Raw genomic sequence first — 21,500 nt, 5'->3', positions numbered from 1 at the left:
GTTATATCATGCTCTTGTTGGTGAGTTACAATGAAGACATGGAGATTGTTCCTGACAAGGTCCCTCCCTCCGACCAATCCAAACCTAAATATCATGTATTCAAGAGTATGGCGTGGATTAAATACTTCACTTTATTGACGTAATAATTATGATTTTTTGGCATCGACTCGTGCTCATAATTGCATTTTCAAATAATGGACTTAATTACTAGACACTACCATGTTCACTCTGCAGCTCTCACAACGTTTGGCACTATTTACCTTCATGTAAATGATGTAATGAAGTGATTATCCAGCTGGAAAACAAACAAACACATGAAAGGTCAACACCCATTACAAAGGCTGCACTTAATGCTAGTGATCGTATACTCAGGCTGACAGACATCAAACCCACATCTCAGCTTTCAGTAATATTGCATGGTATGTATTTTTGTGCAGTAAGGATACAACAGTAACACAGTACTGTTAGTAGTAGATTACTTCAGTTCTGTTAGTTTACACTCTCTTCCGTTCACTTACCACAGCTGCTATTTGTACTTGCAGTCAAAATAGTGTTGTTTTGATATGTGTTTTGGCCATTTTAAATGCATCATTAATAATATTCATTGATCCTTCATTGGGAGAAAGAATAATAGATAATAAACTTTAATTCCTAATCACAGTTACAAATAAGTGAACTTTGAAAGACTCCACTGGAGGAATGTTGAGTAGACTTTCTCTATTTCAAAACACTTTCAGTGAAGTGAAATGTGTTTGTTTATTGGCAGGCGTCCTGGTTTCAATCAGATGGTCAACAAGTTAACCGTCCATGAAGTTTATATCGGAGATAAAGCTAATGTGTGAGAAAGATCTTGTATTTGAATACAAACAGAAATATACTCTTGTTAAAAGAGATACTTCTATTATCATAAGTTCATTCGTTTTCTTTGCCATAGTGATATTTCTATTTCACGACTGCCTCTGTCTATCAGCAGTCTGGCCCTGTGCTGAGAGGGCAGGACCATGTCAAAGTCCACGTGCACCGCTTTGAAGGGGCGGGGTTCCGCCCTCGCAGCTTGCCCGCTGATCACATGCAGGAAGCGTGGTGTTTGTAATTGCTGCGCAACAAGCGGCGCATGGATGCCAGTTGCCAGAGTGACGTTTGATACTACCGGCTGTACATGACACTGTATCATGACGCGTTTTCTCTCCAAACTGCTGTCAATATTCACTTCAATCAGGCGGAGCGGAGACACACAGGTTATTCTGAGAGGGATGGGAAAGAGTCTCTTTCATCAGCTCCAGCAGACTGCTCACAAATGCACTCCGCTCCTCCCACAGGATGATGATGATGATGATGATGATGATGATGATGATGGTGGTGGTGATGATGATGATGATGATGATGATGGTGATGGTGATGATGAAATAATGAAGGGCGCTCTGACTATCCTTGTTTGAATTCCTCGACATTGAAGTTGTGTTATGGTCGGGAGCAGACTGCTATAAGCTGCAGCCAGGAAGAGCTTCCACAGTGAAAGAATTCACAACAAATCATTTCCTGTAGCACAACACTTTTGACTGCAAACTCACAAACATAGGTGTTATTGATGATGATACACGATGGGAAATATGCTGATGAGGATGAAAGTGGCCATATTTAGCTAAATAAAATAAAAACCCCGGGAACCACTGCTTTCATATAGATTAATTATTGTCACTTTAACAGCCTAATAAAAGCGGTTTGGATCATGCACTGATGCAATTGCATGTCATGATGATGTATTTTGACCATTTTGGCCAGTTTTCAGTTTCACATTCAGCTGCAGCCTATAGGTGGTATCGTCACATTTTGCCCAACTTGCACCTAAGATGAAACACAGATGTAGAGAAGTGTTGGACATGGTTAGACAGTAATAAAATGTTGCCAATTTCTATGTAAAACTGCGCAGGGTCGATGAGCATGGATTACTTTCAGGCCTACATCTATTCTTCGGCTATTGACAACCTCTCCCTTTTCAGTTTGCATGACTGGAGCTCTCACTAGCGCTGCTAGTGGACAATCAAACCTACACACCCACCCCTAGACACACTCGCATTTCTCATTTCTTACTTCTAGTCTAAATTAGATAGCAAGGCGTAGTGTCGGAGCTCACAGATCGCATAGAATTAGTTTGAAGTATTAGCGGTAGTTAAACAGTAAATCTGAAATTCAACATGGAGTCCCCTCCAGATCCAGCGAGCGACCCGGGCAACAGCGCCTCGGAGCCGGCTACCCCGGTCAGGGAAACCCCGGTAAACCTGGAGACGCTCCGGAAAGCGGACCATCCAGCCCCGGTTCGAAGGCAGACCTGCTCAAGCACCAACAGAGGTAAACGGACCGTGTTTCGCTTTTGACTGTGTGAGAAATCAGGACCGATCGAGGAATTTTTTAATCAAACTTCAAAAAAATGAATTAAATCGCTTCCACATAAATAACTGCACACTGTCTAAATTCATCCAACCATAGTGACACGGCTTTTTTATTTAGTACCACCGCGGCTTTTTTTTTTTTTTTTTTTTTTTTTGCCGTTCGCTTGTAATTAGTGCCTCGGTGTGTGTTGCTGGTGTTCAGGCTCCACTGACAGCTCAAATCATAGGGGGGTGATACGGTCACAGATGTCACATTTACTCTGATTGCAAGATAAATCAATTACCCAGCGACTTGAAATTGACCAACAGGAGCTTTTGTTCGTGGTCAAACAGGCCAACCTGCCCGCTCAGACGCGATATTGTCAAAGTGGCAAAAGTGAACTTTTGGAAACTGTGGGCTAGTTTATCGATCAGTCCACATTCTCCTTTGTAGGGACATGTCCTCCACTATCCCTGATACAGCACACAGCGCCGTCTGGCTGGATTTTTTTTTTCTCTCCCCCCCCCCCTACATCTCCAGCTAACAGATTTAGGCTATTCCTGTGTGCAAAAAGACGCCCCAGCAGCTGGAATTTGTTTAGCGCCAGCTCCCAAACACTGTTGCAAGCATGAAGCCGCTGCACGGCGGCTTTTTTATGCAACTAAAACCTTCACATGATCAGACAATGAAAACAGCACAGCCCCGTGTTGTCAATTAGCCCGTCAAAAGTCTGTCTGCGTTGCTGCTGAGGACTAGTTCATTTCTTTCTTTCTTTTTTTTCTAAAAAAACATGATTTATCCACCACGTCCCGTCCATGTTGTACAGTACAGACAGTATTTAACCACACCCCCTCTCGGCTGTCTCCAGCACAGGCTAACCGGGCTCATCCAAGTTCAAAGAAATAGTGATTTCTCTGCTGATTCTTGACAAGCTGAGTTGGCGTACACATGCCAACGAGGCAGAACGGTGTAGATGTGACAATTATTTCATTGCACTGGGTTTCTTTTTATTCATATTTTGTGTGTGTGTGCGCACCCTTCCTGTGCGCAAGGGTATATTTAGAGTGTGATATGGTGAATGTGGAATGTAAGCTGGTTATGTAACAGGTTTAGCCATAAACAGACGCGCAACTGAGAGCAGAAATCACCATCGCGGATCTTTCCCACTTTATCCAAGAGTTCACCCCACTCCCCACGATCACCACGGTTGTTCAATTAAAAAGAATCATTGCACTTCAGCGGGTATTTATACACCACCGAAGGGAAACTGTGTGACTTTGTGGGCTGGCACAGCACTGAGCACTTATGTAATCGCGGGGCAAAGACAGGTAGTTGGGAGGCTTCGTGGATTGATTTCTTTTTTCACAAGTCTGACTTTGAGACACTCCTAACCTGCTGACCCATATTCACCCCACCCTTTTATTCACAGGATTAAAGTGCGTCTGGGAAAGAGAAAGACAGGAAAAAGAACGCCTTTGGTCTGTTATGTAATGCTGAATGGGTGAAAAAAAACATGTTCAGTGGGACAACCTCTGCAGCTTTAGAGGAGTTTCCTTGCAGTGAAACTTTATTTTGACCTTTTTTTTTGTTGTTGCAATAATAAGTATGATTGTTAGAGCTTGTTAGTTGAGGAAGGCTTGAAGAAAAGTTTTGAGAACTTTTAAAAAACTTACTGCTTCCCGGGATGTGTCTGAAATTGGTTATGATTAAATCCGTAAGTTAAATTATTCTCTCACTTTAAATGTGGAGTTTAAATTTAAATGTGTACGACAGGCTTTCACCTAGTGTATTCCATCACAGAGGCAGATGCCTGCCGAATCATCAAAAGACTGAGGTCATGAGGCAACTCACTTTTATTTTATCTTTCAGAATAATTTAATTGTCACCTGTAGCTTTCATATACAGTTACACGGAGTAAAGGAAATCTAATCTGCCGTCTAAAACGCTGGAGTGTGCTTACAAGGCATTCTAATACTGCAACAGTTGGCCTATATTTGTTTCAAAATAAACGTTATCAGGCTCATATAGCAGATAATTTATAAATGTAATAATATGGAAATATTCAGAGCATCCACGACACCGGAGAGCAGAAGAAAAGTTCGCTTTCATGAAGATACGATGGCTTAATGGCTTTATTTGATAAAGCGTTCATGTAAAACTTCAAGTGTTCCATTAAGTAGTAACTCCAGCTGGTTTATTGTGATGACACAGTTCAGCACAAGATTGTTCAAAGAATAAAATTATAACAAAAAAAAAAAAAACGGTTTAATGATTCATGGTTGGTGTCACAGACCTGTAAAACATTTTTTTAGGATTACGGTTCTACTCTCAGACTCGGATGTTTCAAGCCAACCAGTGTCTGAAAGGTGGTAGCCACTTTCTCAAGCGCAGTTTTCCCTCCTCACAGCGGCTGCATTAGACTTTCTGAGGATGCACATTTCTTATCCTGCATGCAGAGCGTTTACTGTTTTAACCCTGAGTGCTAATACCTTTTAAGTAGAAAAAGCTTACTTCAGCAGAAGCGCTGCTGTAAGACTTGAGTGGGTCAGAGAACAGGCCTTGGAGGGCTGTGGATATCATTACTGGAAAGAAGAAAGGGTGTTATTTTCATATTGCAAGATCCCTCAGTTCGCAAATTTGGAAACAATCAATATTAATGGCTTGGTTATGTAAGGTGATGGTCTCTGCAGAGGCTCCAAACCTCACAGTTACACAGGGAAGCTCGGAAGCTGCAGATCTGATAAGAGCTCCGGTGTCCTGGATCCTCTGTTAACATGACTTTGAGTGTCAAATCTGTGTGTGTGTGTGTGTGTGTGTGCGTGAGAGAGAGAGATGTGTGTGTCATTGTACTGTAGTGGGAGACTTCACTGAGTGACACTACACTTGTCCTGTTATAAGATACAAATGCTTGGTGGTTGTCGTCAGTAACATTAAGTTGCTTTTTAAAACTGTGAAAGTTGTCACCTGGTCAGGTGTGACGTGTCCTATTAGTTTGTGGCATATCTAAGGTCCTTCTCTTTTGATCCTTTCACACTAAATACCAGCTCTCATCCTATCGTGTCACAACATTTAGTCGTATTGTAGATTGTCCCATCATGCATCTTTTGGTACCATTTTCAAGAGATGAAAAAAAATAAAGCAGTTTTAAATGTTGATTTCCTCGTAGGAAACAAATTTCACCTGACGCTGCACTTTCAGCGGCCGATCCAAACTAAAAAGGCAGAGTATAAAAATATTCAGTCTTAATGAACACGTAACCAGACTTTCATCCGGCAAGTTTTATTTTTGGATGGCGAAATGAGAGCTCTCGGCTGGAGTGGCAGCATTTATTCAGTTGTTGTTAACACAAGACGGATGAGGTGCAGGGACGCGGAGGCTTTTAAAAAAAGGTTTTACACACAGTCTGAGAAAGCCGGGTGTTGGCATGGGGCTCGCATGCGACTCGAGTGGACAGCGACATTATTGAGGCTGTGGCATTCTCGAATTCAATGAGTTAGGGCTCCCTGTCCGCTGGAGAGCAGGAAGATACAGGTGTAGGCTTATAGCTGAGCCTTCAGCTCGGACAGATCCGGGAGAGGAACTCCAATAAGTGTCTCTTTTTTTTTTTTTTCTGGCTGGCTGCCAATAACATAATATCGAGTTTCAGCACTCCTGTGTTTTCAGTTCTTAAATGTATAGTGATATCCTGAACTCTTTTACTGGCACCTGTCACACAGTTAACATAAAGTTCAGTATTTGATCATTAAGTTCTCCTCTGCCCAACAGAACAAAACATCAGTCAGTTTATCTGAAAAGATAACAGTATTTCTTCAACTCGACATCTGCTCTGAGTTTAGACTTTGGCACCACGACTTATAAAAAAAAAAAAAAAAAAAAAAGCTCTTCTGTTCTTATGAGCCTCAAAGGTCAAATTTCATTTGAGCGGCAAAATGCTTATCTAAGGAGGATGTACCTGTGAATGTCAACACAACACCGGGATTAGTAGTTAAACGAGCACTGATTGAGATTTTGTACTGGCAGGTGGGAGGCACTTTTCTTTCTCGCTGTCGGGTCAAAATAAGAAATCAAATCAAAAAATCAAATTCTCCTGCTTATTTGTAAAGTCATGCAGATGACTTTCCAATGAAATAATCAATCAGGCAAACGTGTGAATGTGAAAGATATGAAAATTCATTTTTTGGATATTTTTATATCATAATCCACTTCTTGTTTGAAAGTTTTTTTTTTTTTTGCTGGAGCAGCATTGTGTGTGTGTGTGTGTCTGTGTGTGTGTCTGTGTGTGTGTGTAAAAGAATTCTGTTCAAATGTGATCTTTGATTCTCTTTATAGAAACTTTGTTTACATTTCCTAAAATGGCTTTTACTTTTTAAACCTATTGTACTTATTCAAATATTTAAATGAAGTCCCTCCTTGTTTTAAATCCAGACCTAACATCTTGCTTTGTGGGAAAACACATTGGACTTAAAGGAATTTTATAAGACCTTGTAAAGTAAATATTTTTGGTACATTTTATGTTATAAATGGCCGACATTCGAATGTTTTGAGCTCCGCTGGCCAGAGTGAGAGGCTGAAAGGCGACTGTCTGTTTCTTGGTCAGGCGGTTCTAACCACTTTGGTTGAGTTTGATGTAGCAGTGCAGCCTATAGGGCAAGCTAGCTGGCTTTTATGATTATTATTATTTATTTAATGCATTAAATCTTTTGTATTTTTAACGTGAATGGTTTGGAAATCTTGCAATAATTCTGTCATGATATAGAGTGGAGTTCTGTATTTGGTGGGAGGGAAGCTGCATGGACGGTCTCCTGTGGCTTTTATTGTAGGAAGTTGCTTTGTAGATGCACCGTTGGTCCTTTCACTGCCAGTGAACATTTACACACCGACAGGACGTTGCTAGCTGTTGGCGGTTCGCACTGGAGCCATGATTCTGTCTATATGCCTAAACATCTGGGCCAGTAGTTCCAATGTCAACCGAGCTGAAATCTTGATGTATTTATATCAAGTTTATGCAACTGTGTTTTCCTCAGTTGTATTTATGATAAATGAAAACTTCATTTACTAAGGTTTAAGTAATTTGAGTCCATGTGCTTTCAATCAGTGCTGGATTTATGTGTAAAGTTCAGTGGTTGTACAAGTTGTCAGTTGGTGCTATTATAAAACTATTTGTTACGCAGCGCAGCTCACACTGTAGCTGCAGAACAAAATGTGATGGAATGTGAAAAACGAACAGCTAAACTGAAACACTACCACAGAAATGCAAATGTTCTAGTGTAGCTGCATGTTTCTGTAATTAGTTATTAGATTTATTGGCTGTAAATCGGAGGCAGTTCAGTGCGAGTCCTAACAGGCTATGTTAATTTAAAGAAAAAAAAGTTTAGAAATGTCAAACTTAACTTAGACCAAATACGAAAGTTTCTGCCTTGCGGGACAGTTTATTTTGGAGTTTGAATCATCAGTGGCTTAACTGGGGCTGGCGAGGAAGTTTCAGCTGGTGACAGACACCAGATTTGATGTGAAATCTCCAGTGGTGAATGATAGCTCAGATCTATGGCCCATTTACAGAAGTTTGTATCTTAGATAGAAAAGTCTGAATAGTAATGACCGGAAATACTCCAGATGCATTATTGGAGGGCGTTAAAGGAGTCTAAATTTAATGCGGCACACTGTGACCCAAGTACTGGTGCCGCTTGGCTCCGTGCTGCTCTGTGCCTCTCTGATATGACATGGGCCCCTTAGCAGAGGCCTGGAGGGAAGGAGGTGGTGCGAGGGGTCTAAAGGATCACTCGGAGGAGTTTTTATGTCACATCTATGGCCAAGCCTTTCACATCTCCACCAGTGCGGAGGGCGCAAAGCTCCCGAGCAGGTAGGTAAACCCCTCACAGTGAAAATCCCAGCGCTCAGTCAGGAACTTTGACCAGCAGTATCTATCAAACTATCACCCCTTTGCCTTTTGAACAAAATCATTCTGGAGACGTTCCCTACGTTCACGCTGCTTCATGTCGTGAGCGTCAAGTCATGTGAACCTAAAGCCGTCGTCTGCACACTCGAGAGAAGAAAATATATATATATTTTTTTTTTACCACAGAGCTTTCACCGCTCCCCGCACGCCGCAGAGCACTGACATGTGGTGAACACTTGAGAGAAAAATCAGGATGATCTCCCGGCCGCGGAGGTTTTCCCTCAGACGCTATGTGCATGCGCGCGCTTTAAAACAGGAAGAGGTAACGTCGTAAAATCCAAAGCGTGTTATTCAAAGAGCACACCTCAAGAGCCTCTTAACCATTATTTATCTTGCTTTCCGTAGGTTAAACGGCCCTCATGGCAGCTCAGTTTTAAGGACTCTGTTGAGTAGTGGGATACGACATTAGATGAAAGATGAAAATGGAAATATCTGTTGCATTTTGTAGCCCATCTCGCATAGATGGAGAACTGCAGCAAGGCAGAAGCATCCATGTGCCTTCTCCTTTGGTTAAATGTAATTTAACAACGACTGCATTTAAATATCCTCAGGATGGATTTGATAGAACTAGAATAGTCTAGACTAGAGAAGGTGGAAACTGTTGGTCTTGTTTCAAACACATTAGTCTGGGGAATGTGTGTTTTTACTTTTTGTAAGTCTCGGCATCATTATTTCACTGTAGGTGAAGTTACTGTTTTTCATTTGCACAAATCCATCTTCAAATTTCATAAACTCAAATAAAAACAGAGTTGCAGGAGCAAAGCTTTATTTCTTTTTTCTCCAAGTGTATCAACTTTGTTTTTCCTTGACTCAGTCACATGGGGTAAGGTAACAATATTGAGGAAGGCAAAGCACACATATCGCATCCTCCGCTGTCATTTTCGCTACATCAGAACTGTTAAGAGTATCACTTAACAAAGTTTATGTCACCTGAAATAAACAAAAAACTTTTGGAGACATGGGAGATAAAGCAACTTGAAAATCAGTGTCATTTCTGTTGGCTTGATTATTTATATTGGAATAACAAGCGCAACTTAATCTCATAAATAAAAAAGGGAGAGATACAGATCCGTCCCCTCCAGGTACTGCCACCACTTAATCGAATTAGCTCCACTCTCAGGCTTGACGGGCTCTTCAAACACCCCTGGTGACTTCTGAGTGCCGATTACAATCAGCTACTATTTTCAGCCTTTGATTAAAATCTGGTGAGGTTGGACAGAATTTTTTTGAGCGCAGAAGCAACTAATTATTAACATCGCAGCCCATCTCTATCTTTTTTTTTTTTTTTTTTGCCAGCTACAGAGGGCCAGTGGGCTGGAGTAGTTAAACAATACCCATAAGTATTAATCATGTTGAATCACTCTGTGTGAAACTGTTAGCTTGATCTTACTGAAACCTCTCATACGAGTCAGTGCGTTGTCCAAACAGATATTTTTACTGATCTTTGTGTCATATTAAGCAAATCTGAGTGTAGAATATTTGCAGAATCAAACAGGCCATTTGTATTTGTTTCATATTGTAACATTTTGTGTGTTTCTGGTGAATTGTAACACTATAATCTTCGTTAAATAATCTAGTTGTTCATGCAGATTTTCCTCATGCGGCACACAACAATAATGAACACAAGTCTTTACACATCAAATAATAGAAGATGATCACAATTGTTCATGCCTCACACAGTATGTCACAGAATCATTGTAATGTGCCTGTCAAAGACAATTCTGCTCTTTTGTTACTTTCAAAAGGCAGCTTTTGAATATGAATAAGTCACTAATGAATATTTGGTTCTTGCGTGTGTCTGTGGATTGATTGCTTCAGGAGGCGTACGAAGAGTGTGGCACGATGGGGCTCAATCAATGCAGCGATGCCGCTGCGCTGCTTTCTGACAGTGATTGAAAGACGGTCACTCTTCACCATGTATGATACACGAATCCCGCTCTCATTCACTGTGACAAATATCATCTGTCTGATCAATCAATATTTGCAGCTTTATTTTACTAATGCAGTGCTTAAGAGGCAATAATTAACACCATGCTGGGTTGTTAAAAGCCTATTTTTATGTGACAGACAGAAATAGACATACAGAAATAGGAAGATGGAAGCCTTCGGTTGATGTTGATAGTGGCATATTGTGCAGACGTGCCTTATAGGCTGCACCGTGAACTCATCAAGAACTTGAGATTTACTCATCGCACATTGATTCCTGTTGCTTTCAAGTTATGTGAATGTCCAAAACTTTTAGCAGTTTTTTTTGTTTTGTTTTGTTGAATATTAAATATTTTTATTCAGCCTTTGTTGAGGTTGTAAGTTAGTTTGCGCAAATGAAATATCGTATGAAAAGGTTTAACTGAGGGAATATTCATTCGATGTCATCCTGTGTTAAACAAGTGTGGCTTGTGATGCTCATTAATTTCTGCTTGCTCCACTTGTGGTGTTTGGGCTCTCTTCGCTGGCTCGGTGCCACAGTGTCTTCTGAAAGAGCCACTTCATCTCTGTCAGGGGCAGGTGGAAATTTGCTGCACACTTCTAATTGGACAAAGTGCCTTTCAAACTCTGAGCCATCATACACAGATCGCATTATCATACAGACCAGGTGTCAACAGAGGTTTTTTCACCTCCCTCTTCCCCTCCTGCTCTCTTCTGCATCTTTTGGTCTGACTCTCCCTGTGCTGTGTTGCTTTTTAAACTCGATGCCGCCTACTGGCCCGAGGCATGATAAGCCTTGTCGTACAGATTAATTACAAGAAAGTGGGATTTATTTGTATACTGTAGAGCAACATTCAGACAAAAGACATTTTCTGAAACCTCAAAATTAAGAACTTCAAGCAGGTCCTTCCTGAGTTTAAATAGCAATAGCCTGGTCATCTTTAGTCTCCAGTACAGAAACACTTGCACCAGTCAGAGGGAGAATCTGAGGCTGCAGTCTGGATCACATGGGGGCTTTCAGGTCTGCAGTGTAGCTCAGGGCCAGACCTCCCTGCGCTTGTAAAAGTAATCGTTGAAATCTTCTGATCAATTCTTAATCCATCAGGTAACCAGTGGAGAGAGCAGCAGGTTGTGATGCGATGTTATTTTGTCTGTCTGAATCGGTTAAAAGCATAACTGCTGAATTTTGAATGAGCCAGGGAATTGAAACAGACTTGTGATTGATGTCAGAAAAAAGTTGTCCAAATAAACGGTGAGATAAAAGACTTTCTATTTGTATCATTACAGATTAATTATAGAAAAAGCTCAAGTGCTGAAAAATGAAGTAATGTTTTAGATTCCTTTTTTTTTTTTTTTTTATTGTGGACAGTTTACAGCGAAGAAAAACTTTAATCAGATAGTCTTTTGTCAAATCTTCCAGACCCTTAACGCAAACATAAACAGATGCATTGAGTGCAGATGTCTTTTTTAAGTTGCTGGCCTTCAAGGTTTCAGTACATTTGTGTATTGTCAGCGCAGTTGTTGAAGGAAATATTTTCTTCTCTGTTGATATGAAACGTGGGAGCATGTAAATGGAAAATAAAATGGGCCATAAAATTGAATATTGAGGAGGAGCGCAGGTAATGTGTGTTGAAAGATGGGACATGAGTGTGTTAGAGGTTTGATACAAGCTGAACCGATAAAACAAGGTGTTGTGTTTTTTGACGTGACCCAGTCCTTGAGTCAGTCAGTTCTGCTGCGTTCATTGTCTGCAGCCTGCAGTAAATCTACAAGGATGAACATTGAAATTGGACCTGATTTTTTTTTTTTGTTGAACAAAGCTTATTGGTTACTTTAATGAGGACGACGTTACTACATACGGTGCATTTTATTTCGCTGCATAAAAGCTGTTAACAACTTTGCACCTGGATCTTCGCTGCTCTGGCTCTACTTAGCAAAGGAGCACTGATGAGAAAGCAAAACATGAGGAGAAAGAACCACGGCATCTCCTTTTATCACAGTATCCTTTGATAGTTGAAAGGCTTAACCAGTTGCATATAGTGATAAATACATTATCACTTCTGTCTACACACATCGGGCAAACATGGCAACATTTTGGCGCACTCTATTGCTTATCTTGTCTGCATGTCATCAGCGCAGATGTATTACCCTGTGCTGATTTGATTCTGGGCAAAGGAGAGTGGACAGGAGAGATTGATGGTGGTGTCCCCAGTCAGACAGATAACACCTGATTCTGCCTGCAGGGGGTTGGTCTAGCACACTCCTCCCCCTGCACCTCAGATGCGTCGAAGGCTGTGCTGAGGAGGTGAACCGTTCCTTCACTCAATGCAAATTCGGGGGCCACATTCAGAGGCGATCCCAGGACGATTGAGCCAACGTGGCCCCGAGCGCTCCGCACCACATGATCCATGCATCAGCCACACCTGGGAGAAATCCACACAGGCATGGGGGGGGGGGGGGGGGTCATTTGTTTAACACAGGTGCATCATGTATCTCGATGCACACACGGTTGAAAGCATGCCCGGAGACACACGCATGCCCGATTGCACACATACACAGGGATGCACAAGTGTTAATGAAATGCTGTCTGCGCACAGTGAATTGTAAAACTGTCTGTAGTGCAGCACCTTTCCTTATGACCTGTTATTTCTGTCACTTTGTGTACTGTAATAAAACTGTTTTTCAAAGAGTGTGTACTTGAAGACACACTACTCAAAGGCGTGCGGGGAGGAATGAAAGATAGCTGCTGTTTTCTGAAGCTGCTACTAACACATGCTTCATATTTTGAATAGGTTTAAATTTTTCAAACTGCTGCTCCTAGGATTTCTTTCTTCCCAATGATCAAGAGGTTAGCCAACTGACAGAAAATGAATGAAAAACAATAGAGTGCTGCAGGAATGAATCCTAAAAGCTGGGAATTCATTAGCATTTTTAGCACTTCTGGTTCCCTCGTCCTGAGAGTCTATAGGTTTTTAGTTAGATGCCTGAAATAATGTCTGTGTTTACACAAGCTCAACTCATTTTCAAGTTTTATTCTACAACATAAAATACGTCAGTAAATACCCCAGTTGTGATTTCTTTAAGCTTTTACGTCTTTTAAGAAAAGGCTGGTTGCTAACACGTGGCTAAATGAGACTACAGAGTTTGTCGGGGACGTTAAATGTCATCACGCCGAACATGAAAACCCTTCTACTCGCCAGTCCACCTTTACAGTCTTTCTGTGTTTATACCTGCGCTTTTGCAAACTAAAGAGGTAAGAGCTCAATCAAACTACAAGTTGGAAGCCTTGGAGCTGTGATGCTGAAGTCATGTGACTGTGGTGTAGTTGATTTATAGCCTAACATTAGCTTTTTACTTCTGGCAATTGTATTTATGCCTCAAAAATCACAAAGTGTTGTTCATTTGTGAGGATTGTCGATCTGAACAAAACTTGTAAGTATTATAAACCTCTGTTTGTCACTTATTTTCTGCAGTAATCAAAAAGCCCATGTAGAAATCACATTGGCCCATTTTGTGGAGGGAACCAGGCTGATGCTAACTTCTGGGTAGGCTTCAAAAATGCATCATCCCTGCGGCGCTCTGTTTGATGACCAGTTAATCATTTTAGTCTTCTATCAAGCAGAAATGCCAAACAGTCTCAGGTGTTGCCTGCTGTTGTCATCTGTTCTTTAATCACTTTAAATTGTACTCGTTGGACTTGTTGGTCAGACAACAATGCTACTTGAAGATATTAGCCAAGGCTCAGGGAAAACTGTAAGGGCCTCTTCACACTATTTTCAAACATTTAGATGCTACAATATTACTCTGTTAACAGAAAAATAAATCAAAAGATCAAGCTCTTGTTTGAAGTGTGGAATATTGGCATCATGATTGATTGTTCCCTGCTCAGACTGCACCATATGGAAAAGGAAGGCATTTATAAAACATACTCTGCTTTTTGCACTTAAAAATAAAATAAAAAAACTCTCCTTTGATGCAGTTACATCATTTGTTATAATTTACCAACCATCAGTAACATCTGAGTGTCTTATGATCCTCATGAATCAAAAGTACGCTGCTACATCCTCAGACAGACATACAGAGTAGCAAAAACAAATTTTCTTTTTTTATTCAATAACAAGGTGTGCAGCACAGGTTCTCAGTGTGTGAAGCAGATGGTGAAAGGCTAGTGTATAATAGATCTCAATATTAACTGCAGCACATGCTGGGCGTGTTGGTGGATGGCACACAGCAGAGTAAAAGAGAAGCAATGACCTTCTGTCCCATCATTTACCCCCTTGTGCCCGCCGTCCCGCTCTCAAATTACTTTGTTTTAGCCAATTAAAGCAGCCGGCTGAGCATCAAGCAGGCTGCCATTTTTCGCTCACCTGGACCCATGTGACATTATCGCTCTGTCATCGGGAGAGATGGCCGTGAGTGGGAATCTCCGGCATGGCACCGTGCCACCCTTAGACCCCACTGTGTTCACTGAGATTAATGCAACGACTCTCCCTCCAACTCGCAAGAATCTCACTCAGCTCTCTCACCTGTTCTCGGTGGTAGCGCCGCACACGGCTCCCTCACCGTGTGAAGCGATGAGCGACCGACTGTTGTGGTTATACCACGTTCCAAAAGCAGACTAGAGATTTTCTTCTCGTGATATTTTCTGAAATACGTCTGGTACAGAAAACGATCAGTTTCTAAATGTGCTAAGAATCTATTGTCGTTAAGTTGCCTTGTCGCTGATCAAGATACCATATGCTGAGAAATGGTTCTCCATCCAAATCCTTTAATGGCCCAATAATAGAAAGAAAGACGGCAGACACAACAATACCGTGGCATGGGATGAGTGAAGGACTGGAGTATGTGGTGTTTAACTGCCATACGAGCACAGATTATGTGCTTGAAGGGGCTGAGTTGAGTGCCAGCAGTGACAGTTGGGCTGGGAATTGAGCGTGCCTGGGACGTGCGGCTTGACTCCGCTCGGCAACACCACTGGGTCCGGGGCTCATCTCTGCAGCCCTCCGCCTCCCTCCTCCCCGTAAAGGCATTGTGGCCCTGCCGTTTGCTCGGCTTCACCGGGGGAACGGACGGGCCCCTGCTCCCGCTTGATGAGCGCTCACTAATGGCTGCTTCTTTGAAAAGCTTGACGGGGACCGTTTGAGGAGGAGTGTCTTTTACTTCCCTCCAGCTTGCCTTGGCCGGGCATTCATCAGGCTGCCTGGCTTTGCTGTCCTGCCCACATGATGGTGCGCCAAGGGGCTGAAACGTCTGTCATTTGTTTTACTTTCAAATAAAAGTTGATGATTTACCAATAAAAAGTAAAAATAGTCTTTTGATGATGTCTGGAGGCATATGGAGAAAGTGTTGCAGTAGCGACATTTTCAGCACTTTGTCAGGCTAGAAATAACAAAAGACAGAGTAGATTTGTCTCTTTATTTTTTGTTTTTTTTGTGTGTATCTCCTTTGATAACAGTGTGGCCACAGTATTTTGTAAAGCGAACAAGTGAGTATAGAAAGACCGTTAGACGCTGAAATATGGACTCATACTGAAGGCTGGATTACATTCATTTCGACAAGCTTCTTTATCGTGTGATTCTGTACACTTCGTGAAATGGCTCGCCAAAATGCACTGTAATGTCATGAAAGGAAGCAGAAACAATTGCAACCCCCCCATCCCCCCTCCTCTTGTTCATTTTTTATTTAAGAAAAGGTATTTTTACTGTTCGGCTGCACAAGAAGGACGCCGGCAGCGGCAGCAGCCTTGAGAAGATGTATTCTTAACACAGCTTAGAACTGGGAGGTCTGTAAAAACAAAATAAGCAACTGTGTTTGAAATCGGGCCCCTTGACAGTTTGCATACTTTTTACAGGCTATTAATCCTCTATAGTTCAGAAATATATACCAAAAAAAAAAAAAAAAAAAAGATGAGAGGAAAGCAACGACAGTCTTAGAGGAGAAGAAGAGACATCTACACTATAGATGATACCCGGACGTGATATCTGAACACTTCATTTGTACTTCTTTATGTGATGGATTAGTGAAGCCGCCAGTTATCAGTTGCTTATCTTACCGTTGACCGCCGCCCTGTCTCCTCACCCCAGAGGGAGCCGTCGCTCCTGTTGCCTTCCTCCTCACCGGCGTACCAGTCTCCACCTTCTGGAGACTCCATTAAAGAAGTTGGAGTTGTCCTTGGAAATCTCCTCCCTATAACTTCTCTTGTCTTCACTCTCCCTAGCCCCCCCCCCCCCCCCACACACACACACACACACTCTGTTTCACGTGCACTCTTTTTTTTTTTTCCCCCACTTGAAACTAGGGCGAAGGTCAGAATGGCGAATTTGATATAAGAGCTGACGTGCTTCCGTGGAGCACCTTGTCAACTCAAAACAATAGGTTTGCAGGAGCCGTTATGCCGAATAAAGAATGTTCGCATATTCCCAGAGAAACGTCCTCCGCTAGACGCTCCCAAAAGAGATGAGAACATTTGTCTGCATACATTTTTACCGGTCAAGGCCCCGTAGAAAATGGAGTTTGAAGCAAAATGAATTCATTTAACGTGTGAGCAAATAAGTTATTTCACCTGGGAGATTGAAAAAGTCACCCAATTTGCATGTTAGGACCTTTATCCTTGTGAGTTTTGATTTGGTCATTAAATGCTCAAATGGTCTTCACTGGTCCGTTTTGTTCAGTGTTCCGTTGATGTAAATTTAAGCTCTTGTTCTAACCCAGCATATAATGTTACAGCTCTATTAGGCTGCACATAATGTGTATGAAGAAGTAACAGATGTTAGCAGTTGCATAATGGTAAGAAGAATTAAAAAAAAAAAAAAAAAAAAAAAAGCAGCTGGCTGTGGTTTTGTACAGCGTTGTGATGAAATAGTTTTAATTTGATATAACCTCTTTGCCCCATTGCTATCACAGAGCTGCCTCTTGGTAGGAGCTTACAAAACAGCGTCATGAAAAAGGTCAGGATGAACAGAGACAAGAGGCAGTCAGATCCAAATATGCTGACAGGTAAACTGTGTAAATATTAGTATTCGAGACAATGGTCATCTATTTTATTTCTAGACACAATTGTAAAAGCAAACTAAAAAACGAAGGAGCAGGAAATGGATGCATGGATGGATGTTAATATAACTGCTTTATTCATTTCCATTGTCAGAGATCTCTCACCAACCAGTTGTCACAGGCAGTTTCATCTCAAATTAAATTCATTTGGATATGACATTTTAATTGGAACACTCTTCCCATTAATTGAACAAATTAGAGAAAGTCTGCTGGGGGAAAGGTAATCTCTGGGAGAGATGATTTGGAATTCACAATTTAGAATTAAAAATCAGCTGCTCGGCTTTGTTTGTGTGGCAGCCAGTTTTGCGGCAGTGCGCGCAGGCAGCGCCAGCGCTCCGGGTCTCAACGGCACTCAGGGCTCACATTGTCTTCATTAAAAGCGATTAAGGAATAGGTCAATTTAGTCTGCTTGGCTGGTTGGAGCCGTGCATTTCCTCCTATGAAATGTCTTTGTCTTCATCTGCCCGGGCTCTGTGGACTCGGGCAGCCACTCGAGCAGCAAATATGATCCGTCACTATTTTATGCATGTTTACATGTCTGATTGAACATCTTAGTGAGTCATGGCAGTATCATTTAAAATGTTGTCATTCTGTTTTTATTTGGGTGTGCGCACACACGTGTTTGGGTTTTCATGCTGCTGAGTGGGTGCTGATGACTTGCTGTCTGATGATGAGCAGCGAACAGTGGTTGTTCACCCTGCAGCTTTAACTACTGTGAGCAATTAATTGCACTTATAAAATTCGGCTTAAAATTTTTGTGGTTGATTTCAGAGACATATGTGGACAGAGAAATCAGACATGAGGTTTCTGTGGTGTTTCAGGCTGAATGGACCGTGTTTCTGTGTGGATAGATAAAAGTTTAAGTTAGAATTCATTGTTGCTGTTAGGAAGTTTAGATGCTGTGCGCGCATATGTGCGTGTGAGTGTATGTGTAACCTTGTACGCTAACTTTTGTTTAGAGTGCATCATGTGATATTGCTGGAAGTGTCCTCCAGAGAGACAATTGACACTCACAAAATACAAAATGTGCCGCAAATTTTTCATTTCATTGTGACCACCTGTCAGTCTGGCAATTTGGCCAGGTGAAAAAAAAAACAAAAACCTGATGCCAGGAGGAAACAGGTGTAGATAAATGTTGCACATATGCCATCAGATTATAAAGGAAATTGTGTATTCATCCTGCATGTGCCAGGACAAAAATTCTAACTAATCATTGTTACATTATTCTCTCATTTTCTGCAAATTGTTTTACATTATGAGACGAGACACGTGCATTATGTAATGCATGCTCCAAAAAAAGAGAGACCTCTGTTGCCGTGTTGCTAATATTTGTTTTATGACTTTGCAACAGGAGCCCTTTGAAATTTCAGCTCATTGTGTTCCCTCCAGTTCAGACTGTGTGGTTTCTCAGCTACCACACTGTTGTGTGTCAACATGCACCACGAGCACTTATGACCATTGAGGCAGATGCTGAGTGTGAACCTTGAAAATGAATGGTAGCACAGTTTTGAAACACGACACCCTTTTGTTCTTTCAAATAGAAATAATGTTCAAGTTTATAATTCTTCATCAACCCTGGCGATCTCAGTTTTTTTTTTTTTTATATCAAACCCTGGAAATGTTCTTGAACTGAAATACTACTGATGCTTCCACTGTGAATGAGGTAAGAAATAAAGCAAAATAACACCATGGGATGTACTGTACTTATCATGCAAAGTGGTTGAGAGTCCTAATTGGAGCTGTCTATAGTAAAATGTGGAGAGAAAGCAGAGGATAGGGTGTAAGGAGGAAAGGGAGAGAGAGAGCCAGACAGAGGGGGCTCCTAGATAGCGGGGCCAGGGGGGAAAAAGTTCCCCCATGCTTGTCAGAGTTTGAGCAAGTTCAGAATTGATGGAGCCCACAGGCAGCTCTGCTAATTTTAGTTGAAATCACCTAAGTGGTTTGGCTAATTTATCCTGGCTCCTCGGCCTCAGCCCCTGGTTTCTGGCTCTCCCCTGCCTCCCCCTCCCTCCCAGATATATCCACAAAGCGTGAAGGTACCAGGAGGTGACAGTGGGAACAGAAGGGTATTTTGTGCCCAGCTGATTTGCGGAGCACTGGGTGGTTTCAACCTGTGTCATACGTTTGGATATTATTTGACCCTTAACGACACCCCAGGTTCAACCATCTATTTCATAATAAAAATGATTTATCCCACTCTGTATTTAATGGAAAAAGTCAAATTACATATTCATTTTAAAACACGTGAGGGGGAAAATGGATGCAGCCGCTGATTTATCTGGTGGTTCCTGATTTCCCCGTTTCGGATCTTTCTTGATAGTTATTTAGATATGAGGGTTTGAACACCAGGAGATGACAATCATTTTAACTCTTCTGGAGAGGATATAGCCAGCAAGTGTGATTTTGCGTAGTGATAGTCTGCCAGCTGGATATGCTGAACATACTGAAGCTTAACAAGCATCATTGCTGGCTTTTGAATGTTTAGCAACAAATCAGTGTGCCCCTTCCTTTGTGTTCCTTTCAACACCAATTTAAAAGAGAGTTGAGTAAAAGGGGGTTTCAAATGAAACATAGAATGAAGACACGAGCTTGGCACAGATGAAGTGCTTCCTAGTAATTAAAAGGGGGTTTTATATTCTTTGTACGAGTCTTGTAAGGCTGGAATTCAAATGGCAAGTTGTGAGTCAGGGATCTTATTTGTGACTGTTAAGGTTATTGAAATGATTTCAGACAGTCACATGATGAAACCAGAGCAGGTTGTCTAAACATGTGAAATATCAGGGTGACTGAAGTGCATCAAAACTGTCAAGACGTCGTGAGCTTTCTTGAGTGCGAGTGTGAAGCAGCATGGGTATGCATGCCAAGATGTTGCTTGTGTTTGTCTGATGCTTGACTCAAGAGTTTGTGTGGAGTAATTAGTGTCATACTTGCTCCAAGGATCCTATTCACTTAAAAAATCAATGAAATAGCTCACTGTCCATTACTAAGTGACAGCTCGTAATTGAGAATTTAATGATGTTAAATCGCTGCAAGTGTGTTTAATAGGTCTACCAACAACAAATAAGAACGTGTTAGTGAGCCTGTGAGACGAGAGGCTTTCGGTTTAAAGAAAGGCTAATCTCGCAGACTTGATCGACCTGACGTGACTTAACACCAAGTTACAACAATAAAGCTAGTGTTCCTCATACGGCAGATGTTTAATGCAGTCTGCATTTGAATGATTAACCTTATCTGTTCCGATCGAATGGGATATGTAAAACAGTAAATGAGAAATATTTTAAGATGTTCAAAACCAGATTGTGTTAGCAGCATGAAAGAAAGACTGAATTGCGCACCGGGCCTGTGCAGTCATCCATTCATGAATCAATCATTTTGAAAGAAAAGTGCACTCAGAACAGGGAAGGCGAGGGGATGTGGCAGCTCTAGTGTAGCATTACCTTTGATGAAAAACACTCAAATTAATCTAATAAAAAAAAACAAAAAAAACTTGCAGACACATTATGAAAAGCCCTCCTGTTTTCTCAGTATTTAATTTGCAGACAAATTAAATACTAATTGATTTCTGGTCTTTGTATGGAACAGGTTAACCCCAGGTTCATATTCATCACAAGGCGGCACTGGGCTGTCTTGTGTTTTTTTTTTCTTTCTTTTCTGCACAGGAGCATTAAAATATATGGCTAGTTTGATTTATGTGCGATGATATGCATTTCATTAACTTGAACTAAGTAATAACAGATTATGACAAAAGACAGATAAACAGGTGAAGATAATGTTTCATTGCTGTGAAACCATTCGGCTATATCCAGTTCTAAATATTTCATTTCTTCCTCTTTTTTTTTTTTTTTTTTTTTTTTTTTTTTTTTTTTAAAGAAAGAAATATCTCAATATAAACAGTTTGTGTTTCCACATACAGTGTGGTTTCTTGAAAAAAATCATTTTCAGAGCAGCGAGCAATAGGAGATGTTTGCAGTCTTGTGTGTGAGCCAGCAGTTTTTGGCAGATGAATGTAGGGGGTTTATGTGCCAAGCACCTGGTCAAACTGCAAACAATGAGGGGCTTATGGATTCTCTTTATCCAACTACGACTGAGATGATACCTAGAACGTTAGAGCTCTTATGGGCCTTTTTTAAGAAATGCTGATGCACAATAATGCTCAGCACTTCTGGATGCTGCGGAAATGTTTTTAAGCTTCATATAC

General features: G+C 41.3%; 1 protein-coding gene across 1 annotated transcript in view; it reads left to right on the top strand.

Moving 5' to 3' along the window:
* The first annotated feature begins 1,772 nt into the window (after positions 1-1,772).
* roraa (RAR-related orphan receptor A, paralog a) overlaps positions 1,773-21,500 on the top strand; it is a 184,743-nt gene continuing 165,015 nt past the window's right edge. The window contains exon 1 of the mRNA XM_056387189.1: positions 1,773-2,349. Coding sequence (XP_056243164.1) covers positions 2,196-2,349 — 154 coding nt within the window. The 5' untranslated portion in view covers positions 1,773-2,195. The remainder of the gene's footprint in view (positions 2,350-21,500) is intronic.

This window comes from Seriola aureovittata, chromosome 10 (genome assembly GCF_021018895.1).
Source record: "Seriola aureovittata isolate HTS-2021-v1 ecotype China chromosome 10, ASM2101889v1, whole genome shotgun sequence".
Classification (NCBI taxonomy): domain Eukaryota; kingdom Metazoa; phylum Chordata; class Actinopteri; order Carangiformes; family Carangidae; genus Seriola; species Seriola aureovittata.
The sequence above is the reverse complement of the archived record's forward strand: the minus strand, read 5'-3'. Positions and strand labels throughout refer to the sequence as shown.